The sequence below is a fragment of the Petromyzon marinus genome, assembly GCF_048934315.1.
Source record: "Petromyzon marinus isolate PM22_M1 ecotype Great Lakes invasive population chromosome 67 unlocalized genomic scaffold, UKy_Petmar_22M1.pri1.0 chr67_unloc.1, whole genome shotgun sequence".
Lineage (NCBI taxonomy): Eukaryota > Metazoa > Chordata > Hyperoartia > Petromyzontiformes > Petromyzontidae > Petromyzon > Petromyzon marinus.
Genome location: NW_027422591.1, coordinates 50786 through 70000, shown reverse-complemented (window position 1 = coordinate 70000; position 19215 = coordinate 50786). Strand labels below are relative to the sequence as shown.

The 19215-nt window shown below is 54.8% G+C and overlaps 1 protein-coding gene across 1 annotated transcript in view; it reads right to left on the bottom strand.

The window, feature by feature from the left end:
• The window catches only part of LOC142907947 (uncharacterized), a 71224-nt gene that overhangs the window by 5367 nt on the left and 46642 nt on the right, over positions 1-19215 (bottom strand). The window contains exons 12-16 of the mRNA XM_076057975.1: positions 16281-16460; positions 12466-12611; positions 10838-10979; positions 6935-7035; positions 4522-4671 (exon numbers count right to left, since the gene is read on the bottom strand). Of these exons, the coding sequence (XP_075914090.1) occupies positions 4522-4671; positions 6935-7035; positions 10838-10979; positions 12466-12611; positions 16281-16460 (719 nt within the window). The remainder of the gene's footprint in view (positions 1-4521; positions 4672-6934; positions 7036-10837; positions 10980-12465; positions 12612-16280; positions 16461-19215) is intronic.

Below are 19215 nucleotides of genomic sequence, written 5' to 3'. Positions count from 1 at the left end.
CCGTCTCTCCAGATGCTCCACGTGTCTCCACGTGTCTCCACCTGTCTGCCCTGTGTCTCCACGTGTCCTCCACGTGTCTACCCTGTGTCTCCACTGTCTCCACGTGTCTCCACGTGTCTCCCCCATGCCACCCCCAGTGTCTCCACGTGTCTCCACGTGTCTCCACGTGTCTCCCCCATGCCACCCCCACGTGTCTCCACGTGTCTCCACGTGTCTCCCCGTGTCTCCCCCGTGTCTCCACGTGTCTGCCCTGTGTCTCCACGTGTCTCCACGTGTCTGCCCTGTGTCTCCACGTGTCTCCACCTGTCTGCCCTGTGTCTGCCCTGTGTCTGCCCGTGTCTCCACGTGTCTCCACGTGTCTCCACGTGTCTCCACGTGTCTCCACGTGTCTCCACGTGTCTCCACGTGTCTCCCCCATGCCACCCCCAAGTGTCTCCCCGTGTCTCCCCCGTGTCTCCACGTGTCTCCCCGTGTCTCCCCCCGTGTCTCCACGTGTCTGCCCCGTGTCTGCCCCGTGTCTCCCCGTGTCTCCCCGTGTCTCCCCGTGTCTCCCCGTGTCTCCCCCCGTGTCTCCCCCCGTGTCTCCACGTGTCTCCCCGTGTCTCCCCGTGTCTCCCCCGTTGTCTCCACGTGTCTGCCCTGTGTCTCCACGTGTCTCCACGTGTCTGCCCTGTGTCTCCACGTGTCTGCCCCTGTGTCTCACGTGTCTCCACGTGTCTGCCCTGTGTCTCCCACGTGTCTGCCCTGTGTCTCCACGTGTCTGCCCTGTGTCTCCACGTGTCTCCACGTGTCTCCCGTGTCTGCCCTGTGTCTCCACGTGTCTGCCCCTGTGTCTGCCCTGTGTCTCCACGTGTCTCCACGTGTCTCCACGTGTCTCCACGTGTCTCCACGTGTCTCCACGTGTCTCCACGTGTCTCCACGTGTCTCCACGTGTCTCCACGTGTCTCCACGTGTCTCCACGTGTCTCCCGTGTCTCCACGTGTCTCCCCACGTGTCTCCCCCCGTGTCTCCCCCCGTGTCTCCCCCCGTGTCTCCCCCGTGTCTCCCCCCGTGTCTCCCCCCGTGTCTCCCCCCGTGTCTCCCCCCGTGTCTCCCCCGTGTCTCCCCCCCCCCCGTGTCTCCCCCCGTGTCTCCCCGTGTCTCCCCCGTGTCTCCCGTGTCTCCCCGTGTCCCCCCCGTGTCTCCCCGTGTCTCCCCCCGTGTCTCCCCCATGTCTCCCCGTGTCTCCCCGTGTCCCCGTGTCTCCCCCCGTGTCTCCCCCGTGTCTCCCCCGTGTCTCCCCCCGTGTCTCCCCCGTGTCTCCCCGTGTCTCCCGTGTCTCCCCGTGTCTCCCCCGTGTCTCCCCCCGTGTCTCCCCGTGTCTCCCCCCCCCGTGTCTCTCCCCGTGTCTCTCCGTGTCTCCCCGTGTCTCCCCGTGTCTCCCCCCCCCCCGTGTCTGCCCGTGTCTCCCCCGTGTCTCCCCCGCGTCTCCCCCGTGTCTCCCTCGTGTCTCCCCATGTCTCCCCGTGTCTCCCCCCGTGTCCCCCCGTGTCTCCCCGTGTCTCCCCCCCCCCGTGTCTCCCCGTGTCTCCCCGTGTCCCCCCCCCCCCCCGTGTCTCCCCCCCCCCGTGTCTCCCCGTGTCTCCCCGTGTCTCCCCCCCCCCCGTGTCTCCCGTGTCTCCCCCCGTGTCTCCCCCCCCCCCCGTGTCTCCGTGTCTCCCCCCCCCCCCCCCCGTGTCTCCCCGTGTCTCCCCCGTGTCCCCGCTCACGTGGGACGGGATGTAGACATCGTAGACGTTGCCCGAGTCTCCCCCGTGTCTCCCCCCGTGTCTCCCCCCGTGTCTCCCCTCCCCCCCCGTGTCTCCCGTGTCTCCCCCCCCCCGTGTCTCCGTGTCTCCCCCCCCCCCCCCGTGTCTCCCCGTGTCTCCCCGTGTCCCCGCTCACGTGGGGAGGGGATGTAGACATCGTAGACGTTGCCCGAGTCTCCCCCGTGTCTCCCCCCGTGTCTCCCCGTGTCTCCCCCCGTGTCTCCCCGTGTCTCCCCCCCCCGTGTCTCCCCGTTCTCCCCCATGTCCCCCGCTCACGTGGGAGGGACGTAGACATCGTAGACGTTGCCCGAGTCTCCCCCGTGTCTCCCCCCGTGTCTCCCCGTGTCTCCCCCGTGTCTCCCCCCGTGTCCCCGCTCACGTGGGAGGGGATGTAGACATCGTAGACGTTGCCCGAGTCTCCCCCGTGTCTCCCCGTGTCTCCCCGTGTCTCCCCCGTGTCTCCCCGTGTCTCCCCCGTGTCCCCGCTCACGTGGGAGGGGATGTAGACATCGTAGACGTTGCCCGAGTCTCCCCCGTGTCTCCCCGTGTGTCTCCCCGTGTCTCCCCGTGTGTCTCCCCCGTGTCTCCCCCGTGTCCCCGCTCACGTGGGAGGGGATGTAGACATCGTAGACGTTGCCCGAGTCTCCCCCGTGTCTCCCCCCGTGTCTCCCCCGTGTCTCCCCGTGTCTCCCCGTGTCTCCCCGTGTCTCCCCGTGTCCCCGCTCACGTGGGAGGGGATGTAGACATCGTAGACGTTGCCCGAGTCTCCCCCGTGTCTCCCCCCCGTGTCTCCCCGTGTCTCCCCGTGTCTCCCCCGTGTCCCCGCTCACGTGGGAGGGGATGTAGACATCGTAGACGTTGCCCGAGTCTCCCCCGTGTCTCCCCCCGTGTCTCCCCGTGTCTCCCCGTGTCTCCCCCGTGTCCCCGCTCACGTGGGAGGGGATGTAGACATCGTAGACGTTGCCCGAGTCTCCCCCGTGTCTCCCCCCGTGTCTCCCCGTGTCTCCCCGTGTGTCTCCCCGTGTCTCCCCCGTGTCCCCGCTCACGTGGGAGGGGATGTAGACATCGTAGACGTTGCCCGAGTCTCCCCCGTGTCTCCCCCCGTGTCTCCCCGTGTCTCCCCGTGTCTCCCCCGTGTCCCCGCTCACGTGGGAGGGGACGTAGACATCGTAGACGTTGCCCGAGTCTCCCCCGTGTCTCCCCCGTGTCTCCCCCCGGTCTCTCCCCGTGTCTCCCCCGTGTCTCCCCGTGTCTCCCCCGTGTCCCCGCTCACGTGGGAGGGGATGTAGACATCGTAGACGTTGCCCGAGTCTCCCCCGTGTCTCCCCCGTGTCTCCCCGTGTCTCCCCCCGTGTCTCTCCCCGTGTCTCCCCGTGTCTCCCCGTGTCTCCCCCGTGTCCCCGCTCACGTGGGAGGGGATGTAGACATCGTAGACGTTGCCCGAGTCTCCCCCGTGTCTCCCCCCGTGTCTCCCCCGTGTCTCCCCCCGTGTCTCTCCCCGTGTCTCCCCGTGTCTCCCCGTGTCCCCGCTCACGTGGGAGGGGACGTAGACATCGTAGACGTTGCCCGAGTCTCCCCGTGTCTCTCCCCGTGTCTCCCCGTGTCTCCCCGTGTCTCCCCGTGTCTCCCCCGTGTCCCCGCTCACGTGGGAGGGGACGTAGACATCGTAGACGTTGCCCGAGTCTCCCCCGTGTCTCTCCCCGTGTCTCCCCCGTGTCTCCCCGTGTCTCCCCCCGTGTCCCCGCTCACGTGGGAGGGGACGTAGACATCGTAGACGTTGCCCGAGTCTCCCCCGTGTCTCCCCCCGTGTCTCCCCGTGTCTCCCCCCGTGTCTCCCCGTGTCTCCCCCCGTGTCTCCCCGTGTCTCCCCGTGTCTCCCCCGTGTCCCCGCTCACGTGGGAGGGGATGTAGACATCGTAGACGTTGCCCGAGTCTCCCCCGTGTCTCCCCCGTGTCTCCCCCGTGTCTCCCCGTGTCTCCCCCCGTGTCCCCGCTCACGTGGGAGGGGACGTAGACATCGTAGACGTTGCCCGAGTCTCCCCCGTGTCTCCCCCGTGTCTCCCCCCCGTGTCTCTCCCCGTGTCTCCCCCGTGTCTCCCCGTGTCTCCCCCGTGTCCCCGCTCACGTGGGAGGGGATGTAGACATCGTAGACGTTGCCCGAGTCTCCCCCGTGTCTCCCCCCGTGTCTCCCCGTGTCTCCCCCCGTGTCTCTCCCCGTGTCTCCCCGTGTCTCCCCGTGTCTCCCCCGTGTCCCCGCTCACGTGGGAGGGGATGTAGACATCGTAGACGTTGCCCGAGTCTCCCCCGTGTCTCCCCCCGTGTCTCCCCCGTGTCTCCCCCCGTGTCTCTCCCCGTGTCTCCCCGTGTCTCCCCCGTGTCCCCGCTCACGTGGGAGGGGACGTAGACATCGTAGACGTTGCCCGAGTCTCCCCCGTGTCTCTCCCCGTGTCTCCCCGTGTCTCCCCGTGTCTCCCCGTGTCTCCCCCGTGTCCCCGCTCACGTGGGAGGGGACGTAGACATCGTAGACGTTGCCCGAGTCTCCCCCGTGTCTCTCCCCGTGTCTCCCCCGTGTCTCCCCGTGTCTCCCCCGTGTCCCCGCTCACGTGGGAGGGGACGTAGACATCGTAGACGTTGCCCGAGTCTCCCCCGTGTCTCCCCCCGTGTCTCCCCGTGTCTCCCGTGTCTCCCCGTGTCTCCCCGTGTCTCCCCGTGTCTCCCCCGTGTCCCCGCTCACGTGGGAGGGGACGTAGACATCGTAGACGTTGCCCGAGTCGACGTCGATGGCATGGAAGCCTATGGAGGAGCCGTAGACGACCTTCAGCCTCTGGCCCTCCTCCACAGTCAGGTCCACCAGCAGAGGCTTGTGCTCCAACTCGCCAAATGACTGCAATCAACATCATCATCAGCATCATCAGCATCATCATCATCAACATCATCATCATCACAGTCATCAACATCATCAACATCATCATCATCACCAACATCATCAACATCATCATCACAGTCATCACCATGACCAACATCATCAACATCATCATCAGCATCATCATCATCAACATCATCATCATCACAGTCATCACCATCACCAACATCATCAACATCATCATCACAGTCATCACCATGACCAACATCATCAACATCAACATCATCACCATCAACATCATCATCAGCATCATCAGCATCATCAACATCATCATCATCAACATCATCAGCATCATCATCAACATCATCACAGTCATCACCATCACCAACATCAGCATCATCATCATCAACATCATCATCAACATCATCATCAACATCAACATCATCACCATCATCAGCATCATCAACATCATCAACATCATCACAGTCATCACCATCACCAACATCATCAACATCATCATCAACATCATCATCAACATCATCATCAACATCATCATCAACATCATCACCATCATCATCAGCATCATCAACATCATCAACATCATCACAGTCATCACCATCACCAACATCAGCATCATCATCATCAACATCATCATCAACATCATCATCAACATCAACATCATCACCATCATCAGCATCATCAACATCATCAACATCATCACAGTCATCACCATCACCAACATCATCAACATCATCATCAACATCATCATCAACATCATCATCAACATCATCACCATCATCATCAGCATCATCAACATCATCAACATCATCACAGTCATCACCATCACCAACATCATCAACATCATCATCAACATCATCATCAACATCAACATCATCACCATCATCAGCATCATCAACATCATCATCAGCATCAACAACATCATCATCAACATCACCATCATCATCACAGTCATCACCATCATCATCATCACAGTCATCACCATCACAACCACCAGCAGCAGCTTGTGCTCCAGCTCGCCAAACGACTGCAATCACCATCATCATCAACATCATCAACATCAACAACATCATCATCACAGTCATCAACATCACCATCATCATCATCATCACAGTCATCACCATCACAGTCATCACCATCACCAACATCATCAACATCAACAACATCATCATCAACATCATCATCATCATCACAGTCATCACCATCACCAACATCATCAACATCATCATCATCAACAACATCAACATCATCATCAGCATCAACAACAACATCATCATCATCAGCATCATTCATCACCATCATCAACATCAACAACATCAACATCATCATCATCACAGTCATCACCATCACCAACATCATCAACATCATCATCAACAACATCAACATCATCATCAGCATCAACAACACATCATCATCAGCATCATCATCACCATCATCAACATCAACAACTTCATAATAAAGGTTCTTGGGTTAGATCGCGTTTATTTATAAATGTGTCGTAACCCTCCACCACCCGACACGGCCAATCAGCAAAAAAGTGTCACGTTGACAAAGAATTCACTACTTCAGCCCACCGGTGTGTTGAAGAGTTAATCCACATTTACAGTTTGAGTACGACGTTTCGCTGGTAAATACTTCCAGCATCATCGGGCAATTCGCCAGAATGGTAAAGCCCTCGCTTGCTCCCGGTTTTATATAGGGCAGCAGGGTGACGTCATCACTTAACTCATCAGGTGCAGTGATTAGAGGCGGAGGGGGGGGGTGTAATGTAATTATATAATCGATTAGTAATCAGTCATTGGTTATGATTAGTAATGAGTTGTAGATTAGTAATTCTTTAAATCAAAATGTAATGTGTATTATTTAATAATACGCTTCCAGGCGTCTGTGCGTGTAGCTGTGTGTGTGCGTCTGTGCGTGTAGCTGCGTGTGTGCGTGTAGCTGCGTGTGTGTGTGTCTGTGCGTGTGTGTGTGTCTGTGCGTGTGTGTGTCTGTGCGTGTGTGCGTGCGTGTGTGCGTGCGTGTGTGTGTGTCTGTGCGTGTGTCTGTGTGCGTGTGCGTGTGTGCGTGTGTCTGTGCGTGCGTCTGCGTGCGTGCGTGTGTGTGTCTGTGCGTGTGTGTGTCTGTGCGTGTGTGTGTGTCTGTGCGTGTGTGTGTGTCTGTGCGTGTGTGTGTGTCTGCGCGTGTGTGTGTGTCTGTGCGTGCACGTGTGCGTGTGTGCGTCTGCGTGTGTGTGTGTGTGCGTCTGCGTGTGTGTGTGAGTCACCTTGAAGGCCATGAACTTGTGGTAGGGTTTGGGTGCCCAGGCGTAGACCTCCACCGAGTGCTTGAGGGCGATCACCAGGAACTTGATCCTCTCATACTTCACTGCGGCGAGCACAGACGGCACACACAACTACCTCGGCGGATCGCCACGACCACACTGACACTGGCACGCGCCGACTGGCACGCACTGACACGCACTGCCACACACTGGCACGCACACACACTGACACGCACACACACTGACACGCACTGGCACGCACTGCCACACACTGGCATGCACACACTGGCACACACACACACACTGCCACTGCCACGCACTGGCACGCACACACACTGACACGCACACACACTGGCACGCACACACACTGCCACTGCCACGCACTGGCACGCACACACACTGGCACGCACTGGCACGCACACACTGGCACGCACACACACTGACACGCACTGGCACGCACTGGCACGCACGGACTGGCACGTACGCGCTGGCGCAAAGACAAAGATCCCCCGTGTAGCCTGTAACAGACTGTAGGGGCAAGTGCTGTTAGTAGCGAGCACCTATGAAGGCCGGAACGGTACACGAGGGGGTGGGTGGCCAGCACCACGCCCGACCGCCTTTGTCTCCCCCCAGTGGCGATGTTTACACACCGCACCAGGTACTCATTTGAGGCTGAGTCGACCTAGGGGAGGCCCGGGACCGGTTCAGATAATCGTCACCGGTGTTGGCCGTGAGCGCGAATCGAACCCGGGTCGCCAGGTTCATAGCGCAGCGTAGCGCTAACCACTACACCACCGCTCCCCACGTACACACACACTGACTCACACACTGACACACACACACACTGACATACACACACACTGACATGCACACACACTGACACGCACACACACTGACACGCACACACACTGACATGCACACACACTGACACGCACACACACACTGACACGCACACACACACTGACACACACACACTGACACACACACACTGACACACACACACTGACACACACACACTGACACACTGACACACACACACTGACACACACACACTGACACACACACACTGACACACACAGACTCACACACTGACACACACACACACTGACACGCACACACACTGACACACACACACACTGACACACACACACACTGACACACACAGACTCACACTGACACACACACAGACACACACTCACACACTGACACACACACAGACACACACACACTGACACACACACACTGACACACACACACTGACACACTCACACTGACACACTCACACTGACACACACACACTGACACACTGACACGCACACACTGACACACACACACTGACACACACACACTGACACACACAGACTCACACACTGACACACACACACTGACACACACACACTGACACACACACACACTGACACACACACACACTGACACAAACACACTGACACACAAACACTGACACACAAACACTGACACGCACACACTGACACACTCACACTGACACGCACACACTGACACACACACACTGACACACACACACACTGACACACACACTGACACACAAACACTGACACACACACACTGACACACACACACTGACACACTCACACTGACACACACACACTGACACACACACACTGACTGGCACGCGGTAGTGGTAGCGGAGGTTAGCGCTACGCTGCGCTATGAACCTGGTGACCCGAGTTCGATTCCCGCTCACGGCCAACACCGGTGACGATTATCTGAACCGGTACCTGGGCCTCCCCTAGGTCTACTCAGCCTCAAATGAGTTACCTGGTGTAGCGGTGGTGTAGTAAACATCGCCACTGGGGAGACAAAGGCGGCCGGGCGTGGTGCTGGTAGCCACCCACCCCCTCGTGTGCCACAGTGCCGGTAGCCTTCACAGGTGCTGCTACTCGTTACTAACAGCACTTGCCCCTAGAGTCTGTTGAAGCTACACGGGGGACCTTTGTCTGTGTCTACCTTCATAGCTGCTGCTACTCGCTACTAACAGCACTTGCCCCAGCAGTCTGTAGAGGCTACACGGGGGACCTTTGTCTTTGTTGCAACATCTGCACGAAACAACAACGCCCCTACTGCTGCTGCTGCTCATCCACTACCGGAAAGGTTCAGGCACCCCGCCCCACACGGTCCCACATGGTCCCACACGGTCCTACAAGATCCCACACGGTCCCACACGGTTCTACAAGATCCCACACGATCCCACACGATCCCACACAGTCCTACACAATCCCACACGGTCCTACAAGATCCCACACGGTCCCACACGGTCCCACAAGATCCCACACGATCCCACACAGTCCCACGGTCCCACACGGTCCGATTGCTCGTAGCGTGGGCGGTGGTGGGCGGTGGTGGGTGGTGGTAGTGGGTGGTAGTGTTAATGGGTGTTAGTGGGTGGAAGTAGTGGGGGGGTGTTAGTGGGTGGTAGTGTTATTGGGTAGTAGTGGGTGTTAGTGGGTAGTGTTAGTGGGTGGTAGTAGTGGGTGGGTGGTAGTGTTAGTGGGGGGGGTGTTAGTGGGTGGTAGTGTTAGTGGGTGGTAGTGGGTGTTGGTAGTGGGTGGTGGTAGTGGGTGGTGGTGGGTGGTGTTAGTGGGTGGTAGTGTTAATGGGTGTTAGTGGGTGGTAGTGTTAGTGGGTGGTAGTGTTAATGGGTGTTAGTGGGTGGAAGTAGTGGGGGGGTGTTAGTGGGTGGTAGTGGGTGGTAGTGTTAGTGGGTAGTAGTGGGTGTTAGTGGGTAGTGTTAGTGGGTAGTAGTAGTGGGTCGGGTGGTAGTGTTAGTGGGGGGGTGTTAGTGGGTGGTAGTGTTAATGGGTGTTAGCGGGTGGTAGTGTTAGTGGGTGGAAGTAGTGGGGGGGGTGTTAGTGGGTGGTAGTGGGTGGTAGTGTTAGTGGGTAGTGTTAGTGGGTGGTAGTAGTGGGTCGGGTGGTAGTGTTAGTGGGGGGGTGTTAGTGGGTGGTAGTGTTAGTGGGTGGTAGTGGGTGTTGGTAGTGGGTGTTGGTAGTGGGTGGTAGTGTTAATGGGTGTTAGTGGGTGGTAGTGTTAGTGGGTGGTAGTGTTATTGGGTGGTAGTGTTAGTGGGTCGTGGTAGTGGGTGGTAGTGTTAGTGGGTGGTGGTAGTGGGTGGTAGTGTTAGTGGGTGGTAGTGTTAGTTAGTGGGTCGTAGTGTTAGTTAGTGGGTGGTAGTGGGTAGTAGTGGGTGGTAGTAGTGGGTGGTAGTGGATAGTAGTGGGTGGAAGTAGTGGGTGGTAGTGTTAGTGGGTGGTAGTGTTAGTGGGTGGTAGTAGTGGGTAGGAGTGGGTGGTAGTAGTGGGTGGTAGTAGTGGGTGGGTGGTAGTAGTGAGTGGAAGTAGTGGGTGGTAGTAGTGGGTGGTAGTGGGTGAAGTAGTGGGTGGGTGGTAGTAGTGGGTGGGTGGTAGTAGTGGGTGGTAGTAGTGAGTGGAAGTAGTGGGTGGTAGTAGTGGGTGGAAGTAGTGGGTGGTAGTAGTGGGTGGTAGTAGTGGGTGGTAGTAGTGGGTGGGTGGTAGTGGGTGGGTGGTAGTAGTGGGTGGGTGGTAGCAGTGGGTGGAAGTAGTGGGTGGTAGTAGTGGGTGGTAGTGGGTGGTAGTAGTGAGTGGAAGTAGTGGGTGGTAGCAGTGGGTGGAAGTAGTGAGTGGAAGTAGTGGGTGGTAGCAGTGGGTGGAAGTAGTGGGTGGAAGTAGTGGGTGGTAGTAGTGGGTGGTAGTAGTGGGTGGTAGTGTTAGTGGGTGGAAGTAGTGGGTGGTAGTAGTGGGTGGAAGTAGTGGGTGGTAGTAGTGGGTGGAAGTAGTGGGTGGTAGTAGTGGGTGGTAGTAGTGGGTGGTAGTGTTAGTGGGTGGAAGTAGTGGGTGGGTATCGACCTACCCACTTTGTAGTGCACGCAGCTCTCTAAATCACCTACTGTAGTCCATCCCTGCTTCTTCTCCACCTCGGGGTCGTTGTGCAAAATCTTGTTACGTAGCCACGACAAATAATACACACGTAGCTTGTTCTTCTTACCTAGTAAACAACAACATCAACAACAACATCAACAACGTCAACAACATCAACAACAACAACATCAACAACATCAACAACAGGATCTTGTTACGTAGCCACGACAAATAATACACACGTAGCTTGTTCTTCTTACCTAGTAAACATCAACAACAACATCATCAACAACATCAACAACAACATCAACAACGTCAACAACAACAACATCAACAACATCAACAACAACAATGTCAACAACAACAGGATCTTGTTACGTAGCCACGACAAATAATACACATGCAGCTTGTTCTTCTTACCTAGTAAACAACATCAACAACATCAACGTCAACAACAACGTCAACAACATCAACATCATCAACAACAACAACATCAACAACAACAACAACAGGATCTTGTTACGTAGCCACGACAAATAATACACACGTAGCTTGTTCTTCTTACCTAGTAAACAACAACATCAACAACAAGATCATCAACAACGTCAACAACAACATCAACAACAACATCAACAACATCAACAACATCAACAACGTCATCAACAACATCAACAACAACATCAACAACAACAACAACAGGATCTTGTTACGTAGCCACGACAAATAATACACACGTAGTTTGTTCTTCTTACCTAGTAAACAACAACAACAACATCAACAACAAGATCATCAACAACGTCAACAACAACATCAACAACGTCAACAACATCAACAACAACGTCAACAACATCAACAACATCAACGTCAACAACAACATCAACGTCAACAACAACAACATCAACAACAACGTCAACAACAACATCAACAACAACGTCAACAACAACAACAGGATCTTGTTACGTAGCCACGACAAATAATAAACACGCAGCTTGTTCTTCTTACCTAGTGGTTGAGCGAGTGGTTGAGCGAGTGGTTGAGCGAGCGAGTGGGTGAGCGAGTGGTTGAGCGAGCGAGCGGGCGGGTGAGCGAGTGGTTGAGCGAGTGGTTGAGCGAGTGGTTGAGCGAGCGAGCGGGTGAGCGAGTGGTTGAGCGAGCGAGCGGGCGGGTGAGCGAGTGGTTGAGCGAGCGAGCGGGCGGGTGAGCGAGTGGTTGAACGAGTGGTTGAGCGAGCGGGCGGGTGAGCGAGTGGTTGAGCGAGCGAGTGGGCGGGTGAGCGAGTGGTTGAACGAGTGGTTGAGCGAGCGGGCGGGTGAGCGAGTGGTTGAGCAAGCGAGCGGGCGGGTGAGCGAGTGGGTGAGGGAGCGGGTGAGCGAGCGGGTGAGCAAGCGAGCGGGCGGGTGAGCGAGTGGGTGAGGGAGCGGGTGAGCGGGCAGGTGAGCGAGTGGTTGAGCAAGCGAGTGGTTGAGCGAGCGAGCGGGCGGGCAGGTGAGCGGGCGGGTGAGCGAGCGAGCGAGCGGGCGGGTGAGCGAGTGGTTGAGCGAGCGAGCGGGTGAGCGAGCGAGCGGGCGAGCGAGCGAGCGGGTGAGCGAGCGGGTGAGCGAGCGAGCGTGGGCGAGTCACACCAGAGATGGTGACCAGAATGTTGAGTCCTTCCAAGACGTCCATCTGATGGAAGCGCCGACGGCTGATAAGGGGGTAGACCTTGCCCTGACCACTGCGGTCCAGCAGCATGAGACCATTCTCCGTGCCCACCAGCAGATTCACGCCTGCGACACGCACACAGACAAAGGTCCCCCGTGTAGCCTCTAACAGACTGCTGGGGCAAGTGCTGTTAGTAGCGAGTAGCAGCAGCTACCTATGAAGGTAGACACAGACAAAGGTCCCCCGTGTAGCCTCGACAGACTGCTGGGGCAAGTGCTGTTAGTAGCGAGTAGCAGCAGCAGCAGCTATGAAGGTAGACACAGACAAAGGTCCCCCGTGTAGCCTCTAACAGACTGCTGGGGCAAGTGCTGTTGGTAGCGAGTAGCAGCAGCAGCTATGAAGGTAGACACAGACAAAGGTCCCCCGTGTAGCCTCTAACAGACTGTAGGGGCAAGTGCTGTTAGTAGCGAGTAGCAGCAGCTATGAAGGTAGACACAGACAAAGGTCCCCCGTGTAGCCTCAACAGACTGATGGGGGAAGTGCTGTTGGTAGCGAGTAGCAGCAGCACCTATGAAGGTACACACAGACAAAGGTCCCCCGTGTAGCCTCGACAGACTGCTGGGGCAAGTGCTGTTGGTAGCGAGTAGCAGCAGCACCTATGAAGGTACACACAGACAAAGGTCCCCCGTGTAGCCTCTAACAGACTGCTGGGGCAAGTGCTGTTAGTAGCGAGTTGCAGCAGCAGCTATGAAGGTAGACACAGATAAAGGTCCCCCGTGTAGCCTCTACAGATTGCTGGGGCAAGTGCTGTTAGTAGCAAGTAGCAGCACCTATGAAGGTAGACAGACAAAGATTCCCCGTGTAGCCTCTAATAGACTGCTGGGGCAAGTGCTGTTAGTAGCGAGTAGCAGCAGCTACCTATGAAGGTAGACACAGACAAAGGTCCCCCGTGTAGCCTCGACAGGCTGCTGGGGCAAGTGCTGTTAGTAGCGAGTAGTAGCAGCACCTATGAAGGCTACCGGCACTGTGGCACACGAGGGGGTGGGTGGCCAGCACCACGCCCGGCCGCCTTTGTCTCCCCAGTGGCGATGTTTACTACACCACAGCTACACCAGGTACTCATTTGAAGCCGAATCGACCAAGACACGCACACGTACACACACACACCCACAGACACACACATGTACGCACGCACACGCACACACATACACACTCAAACGCACACACACACTCTCACACGCACGCACACACACAACACACACACACAACACACACACACGTACGCACGCGCACACAAAACGCGACACACACACCAGACACAACAGCACGCACGCCGGCTCACCCCACAGCGCTGCGCACACACAACACACTACACACTACATATACACACACTACATATACACACACACACTACACACACTACACACACACACACTACATATACACACACTACATATACACACACACTACACACACTACACACACACACACTACATATACACACTACACAACACACACTACACACACACACACACTACACAACACACTACACACACACTACACAACACACACACACACTACACAACACACTACGCAACACACACACAACACACACACTACACACACAACACACACACACAACACACACACACCACACACACACACCACACACACAACACACGCACACACCACACACACAACACACACACAACACGCACACAACACACACACACAACACGCACACACAACACACTACACAACACACTATGCAACACACACACACACAACACACACACACTACACACACACACACCAAACACACACACACTACACAACACACACACACACTACACAACACACACACACTATACACACACAACACACACAACACGCACACACACCACACACACACCACACACACACTATACACACACAACACACACAACACGCACACACACCACACACACCACACACACACTACACACCACACACTACACACACAACACACACAACACAACACACACACTACACAACACACACACCACACACTACACACACACACAACACACACACACACACCACACACACTACACACACACACACACTACACACACACACACACCACACACACACACTACACAACACACACCACACTACACACACCACACACTACACAACACACACACCACACACTACACACCACACACCACACACACACTACACACACCACACTACAACACACACACAACACACACAACACACACCACACACACACACTACACACACAACACACACCACACACACACACTACACACACAACACACTACAACACACACACAACACACACCACACGCACACCGGCTCACCCCACAGCGCTGCGCACACACTACACACACACACAACACACACTACACAACACACACACACACTACACACTACACACACAACACACACTACACAACATACACACACCACACACACTACACACACACACAACACACCACACACACACACTACACAACACACACACACAAAACACACACCACACACTACACAACACACAACACACACACACACTACACACACCACACACACCACACACTACACACCACACACACACAACACACACTACACACACACAACATACTACAACACACACACAACACACCACACACACACACACTACACACACAACACACTACAACACACACACAACACACACAACACACACCACACGCACACCGGCTGACCCCACAGCGCTGCGCACACACTACACACACACACAACACACACTACACAACACACACACACACTACACACACAACACACACTACACAACATACACACACTGCACACACAACACACACACCACACACTACACACACACCACACACACACTACACAACACACACACCACACACCACACCCCACACACTACACAACACACACTACACAACACACTACACACACACACTACACACACACACACAACACACACTACACACACACACACAACACACACTACACAACACACACACACTACACACACAACACACACTACACAACATACACACACTGCACACACAACACACACACCACACACTACACACACACTACACACACACAACACACACACTACACAACACACAACACACCACACACTACACACACACACACTACACACACTACACACTACACAACACACACTACACACCACACACACACAACACACACACACTACACACACAACACACTACACAACACACACTACACAACACACACACACACTACACACCACACACAACACCACACACACACCGGCTCACCCCACAGCGCTGCGCACACACAACACACACACACACTACACACACCACACACACACTACAAACACACACAACACACACACAACACAACACACACAACACACACTACACACACACACAACACACACTACACACAGACACACTACACACACACACTACACACACACACTACACAACACACACAACACACACCACAAACACCGGCTCACCCCACAGCGCTGCGCACACACAACACACACACTACACACACACAACACAACACACACTACACACCACACACACCACACACGCACACACACACAACACACACCACACTACACACACCCCACACACACACCACACACACTACACAACACACCACACTACACAACACACCACACAACACACTACACACACACACACACTACACACACAACACACACAACACCACACACACACACACCACACCACACAACACACACACCGGCTCACCCCACAGCGCTGCGCAGAGGATCTCCGAGTTGAAACGCTTCTTGTACTTGCGGATCTCGGGCGCGTCGCTCTGCGGCCGCGTGTTGGTGGGGTTCACGTTGACCACCGTGGCCTTGCGAGCCTCCTCCTGACGCACCAGCTCCAGACGCTCCAACTCAGACACGCTCAGCACCTCGGACGCTGGGGGGGGGGGGCGTGGGGGGGCCGGCGGCGTGGGGGGCAGGGGGGCAGGGGGGTCAATCGACTCTCCCTCCCGCGCCGGTGTGGCCGGCGTGCCGGTGTGGCCGTGTGGCCGTGTGGCCGGCGTGCCGGTGTGCCGTCCGATGGCGATGGCGATGGTGGCGCTTGTTGTGATTTGCTGTTGTGAGCGAATTGTGTTCCGGTAGTAGTGGGTTAACTCCCCAACACTATACACTGCGTTGTACGCTACACTATACACTACACTACACACTACACTACACACTACACTATACACTACACTACACACTACACTATACACTACACTATACACTACACTACACACTACACTATACACTACACTACACACTACACTATACACTACACTACACACTACACTATACACTACACTATACACTACACTATACACTACACTACACACTACACTATACAATACACTACACTATACACTACACTACACACTACACTATACACTACACTATACACTACACTATACACTACACTATACACTAGTATACACTACACTATACACTGCGCTATACACTGCGCTATACACTACACTATACACTACACTATACACTACACTACACACTACACTATACACTACACTATACACTACTATACACTACACTATACACTACACTATACACTACACTATACACTACTATACACTACACTATACACTGCTATACACTACACTATACACTACACTATACACTACACTATACACTACTATACACTACACTATACACTACACTATACACTACACACTACACTATACACTACTATACACTACACTTTACACTACACACTACACTATACACTACTATACACTACTATACACTACACTATATACTATACACTACACTATAAACACTACACTACTATACACTACACTATCACGACACACTACACTACACTATACACTACACTATACACTGCATTATACATTACACTATATACTACACACTACTATACACTACACTACTATACACTACACTATACACTACACACTACTATACACTACACTATATACTATACACTACACACTACACTATCACGACACACTACCCTACACTATACACTACACAATACACTATACACTGCATTATACATTACACCATATACTACACACTACACTATATACTGCATTAGACACTACACTATACACAACACACTACACTACACTATACATCACACTATATGCTACACACTACACTATACACTGCACACTACCATACACTACACTATACACTGCACACTACCATACACTACACTATACACTGCATCATACACGATACACTACACTACACACTGCACTATAATTGTAACCATCGTAGTGGGTTTACTCTCCACCACCGCGCAGGGTGGTAGCGAGTAGGGTGAGCAGGTTGAGTGAGTGAGTGAGTGGGTGAGTGAGTGAGTGAGTGGGTGAGTGAGTGGGTGAGTGGGTAGGTGAGTGGGTGAGTGAGTGGGTGAGTGGGTAGGTGAGTGAGTAGGTGAGTGGGTAGGTGAGTGAGTGGGTAGGTGAGTGAGTGAGTGAATGGGCGAGTGAGTGGGCGAGTGAGTGGGCGAGTGAGTGGACGAGTGAGTGGACGAGTGGGTGAATGAGTGGCTGGGTGAGTGAGTGGACGAGTGGGTGAGTGAGTGAGTGAGTGACTGAGTGAGTGAGTGACTGAGTGAGTGGGTGAGTGAGTGGGTGAGTGAGTGGACGAGTGAGTGGACGAGTGAGTGAATGAGTGAGTGGGTGAGTGAGTGGGTGACTGAGTGAGTGGGTGAGTGGGTGAGTGAGTGACTGAGTGGATGAGTGAGTGGGTGACTGAGTGAGTGACTGAGTGAGTGGGTGAGTGACTGAGTGAGTGGGTGAGTGAGTGGGCGAGTGAGTGGGCGAGTGAGTGAGTGACTGAGTGAGTGGGTGAGTGAGTGAGTGAGTGACTGAGTGAGTGACTGAGTCAGTGAGTGACTGGGTGAGTGAGTGGGCGAGTGATTGGGCGAGTGAGTGGGCGAGTGAGTGGGCGAGTGACTGAGTGGATGAGTGAGTGGGTGACTGAGTGAGTGACTGAGTGAGTGAGTGACTGAGTGAGTGACTGAGTGAGTCAGTGAGTGGGTGAGTGATTGGGCGAGTGAGTGGATGAGTGAGTGGGTGAATGAGTGAGTGACTGAGTGAGTGAGTGAGTGGGTGACTGAGTGAGTGACTGAGTGGGTGAGTGAGTGAGTGACTGAGTGAGTGACTGAGTGAGTCAGTGAGTGACTTACTGAGTGGGCGAGTGAGTGGGCGAGTGAGTGGGCGAATGAGTGGACGAGTGAGTGAATGAGTGACTGAGTGGATGAGTGAGTGGGTGACTGAGTGAGTGACTGAGTGAGTGGGTGAGTGAGTGAGTGACTGAGTGAGTGACTGAGTAAGTCAGTGAGTGGGTGAGTGATTGGGCGAGTGAGTGCGTGAGTGAGTGGACGAGTGACTGAGTAGGTGAGTGAGTGACTGAGTGAGTGACTGAGTGAGTCAGTGAGTGACTGACTGAGTGGGCGAGTGAGTGAGTCAGTGAGTGACAGACTGAGTGGGCGAGTGAGTGGGTGAGTGAGTGGGTGACTGAGTGAGTGACTGAGTGGGTGAGTGACTGAGTGAGTGACTGAGTGAGTCAGTGAGTGACTGACTGAGTGGGCGAGTGAGTGGGCGAGTGAGTGAGTGAGTGGGCGAGTGACTGAGTGGATGAGTGAGTGGGTGACTGAGTGAGTGAGT